The 1,970-nt window shown below is 48.4% G+C and overlaps 1 protein-coding gene across 1 annotated transcript in view; it reads left to right on the top strand.

Moving 5' to 3' along the window:
• Positions 1 to 1,970, top strand: part of Bsdc1 (BSD domain containing 1) — a 26,719-nt gene that overhangs the window by 2,466 nt on the left and 22,283 nt on the right. The window contains exon 3 of the mRNA XM_005353194.2: positions 1,516 to 1,632. Within this exon, the coding sequence (XP_005353251.1) occupies positions 1,516 to 1,632 (117 nt within the window). The remainder of the gene's footprint in view (positions 1 to 1,515; positions 1,633 to 1,970) is intronic.

Below are 1,970 nucleotides of genomic sequence, written 5' to 3'. Positions count from 1 at the left end.
GAGTGCTGGGATTAAAGGCGTGCGCCACCATCGCCCGGCCTGAGCTTGTTTCTCTGCCTGCCGTTTAAGGATGGGGCTCTGAGGCTCTTTGTCCTTAGCTCACGGCTATGGGTAGTCTGCAGACTCTTCCTGTGGGTCACCTCCCCTTGGGAATTAGTCTCCTTTCTTTTCCTAGGGCCTTCAGTACTTAAGGATAGCTCTTACTGGACAACTACCCAGATAGCCTCTGGCCTCCTTGACTCTAAATGCCCAAAACTACCCCAATCACTAATGTAACATATTAAAAATGAGAACGTGCAAAGCTTTAATCCAGCACTTGGGAGCCAGCGGCAGGCACATCTCTGTGAATGAGTTTGAGCCTGGTGTGCAGAGCTAGTTCCAGGATGGTTTCATCGTGTCCTTCCTGCTTCAGTCCTTCAGTGGCTCCTCACTGTCTGCTCACAGTCAGGGCAATGAAAAGTAGGCAGCCCCATCACAGGAAAAAAAAACAAGAACAGGACACTCCAAACATGCTTTGGCTGGGCATGATGTGCAGTCTTGAGGGAGGTGGAGGGAGAGGATCAGCCAACATAGTGAAACCTTCTCAAAACAGAGCATCCATGTGAAATGAGGGGACTCGCAAAGTGGGGTGAGCACAGGTGGTTCAGGAGGTCATCTTGAAGTTGGTGGACATGATATCAGCAACACGGACATAGAAGGCAGCTGAGGACCAGCTGGCTCAAGCTAGCTCTGAAACAGGTTGGTTGAACAGGAGCAGATACCGTTCAGTCCAGAGAAAATTAATGGATAGGCAGAACCTGGAGCAGTGGGACTAAGACTAAGGGAGAATCCATCCTTATTGCCTGTGTGTGGTGGTGCCCATAATCCCAGCGCTTGGAAGACAGAGACAGGTGGATTTCTATCAAGTCAGCCCGGTCTATATAGAGAGTTCAAGGTCAGCCAGGGGTAAAGTCAGACACTGTCTCAAAAATATTTTTAATTAAAAAGTAGTAAGTCGCCGGGCGGTGGTGGCGCACGCCTTTAATCCCAGCACTCAGGAGGCAGAGACAGGTGGATCTCTGTGAGTTCGAGACCAGCCAGGTCTACAAGAGCTAGTTCCAGGACAGGCTCCAAAGCCACAGAGAAACCCTGTCTCGAAAAACCAAAAAAAAAAAAGTAGTAAGTCACATACCTTTTATCATATTGGAAATTTCAAGCAGATAGGACTTATATCAAAGCAAGTTTTCAGTCGGTTTGGAGAGTAGGTATGTGTTCTTCCACTTGCCACTCTGCTCTCGAGGTCATTTGATAGGAGAGCAACAGTGACTAAATGAGGCGCACTCCTGGGACATAGTTATGAGTGCCAGGGCTGAAACTCAGTCCCTATGCTAACGAGCAGGTGTTTCGCTCTCTGCCACCAGCTAATCCAGGTCGGGGAATTGGGACAAGTAAGCATTATTCCCAAACCCTGGCTCTTCTGTCACCTGACGTGGAGTGATGGCGCCTGCCAGCTTTATCCTTCTCTGTCTTTCGCAGTCCACTGAAGCTCTGGAGTTCATGAAGCGGGACCTGACGGAATTTACCCAGGTGGTACAACATGACACAGCCTGCACCATAGCAGCCACCGCCAGTGTGGTCAAGGAGAAGCTGGCCGTGAGTACTACCCACCGTGATGGCCACCCTTCACAATGTGGCCTGCTCTGGGATCCTAGTGCGGACCCCCAGCTTTTCCCTCATTAAAACCAAACAAAAAAACTTAGGGCCAACTAAATATAATTTTTAAAATAATTTTGTTTGTGTGTGTTTGTGTGTTTGTGTGCACACGTGTGCTGGGTTAGAAGACTATTGTGGGAATTGATTCTCTCCTAATTTCAGGCCACCAGCCTTGGCGACATGTGCATTTATTCACAGAACCTTCTCGCCAGCCCTAAATGCTATATTTTTAACATATTTGTTTTTATCCCTTTGGTCGGTCTGTCTGTCTTTCCTTT

This window comes from Microtus ochrogaster, chromosome 10 (assembly GCF_000317375.1).
Source record: "Microtus ochrogaster isolate Prairie Vole_2 chromosome 10, MicOch1.0, whole genome shotgun sequence".
NCBI classification, from domain to species: domain Eukaryota; kingdom Metazoa; phylum Chordata; class Mammalia; order Rodentia; family Cricetidae; genus Microtus; species Microtus ochrogaster.
The sequence above is the reverse complement of the archived record's forward strand: the minus strand, read 5'-3'. Positions and strand labels throughout refer to the sequence as shown.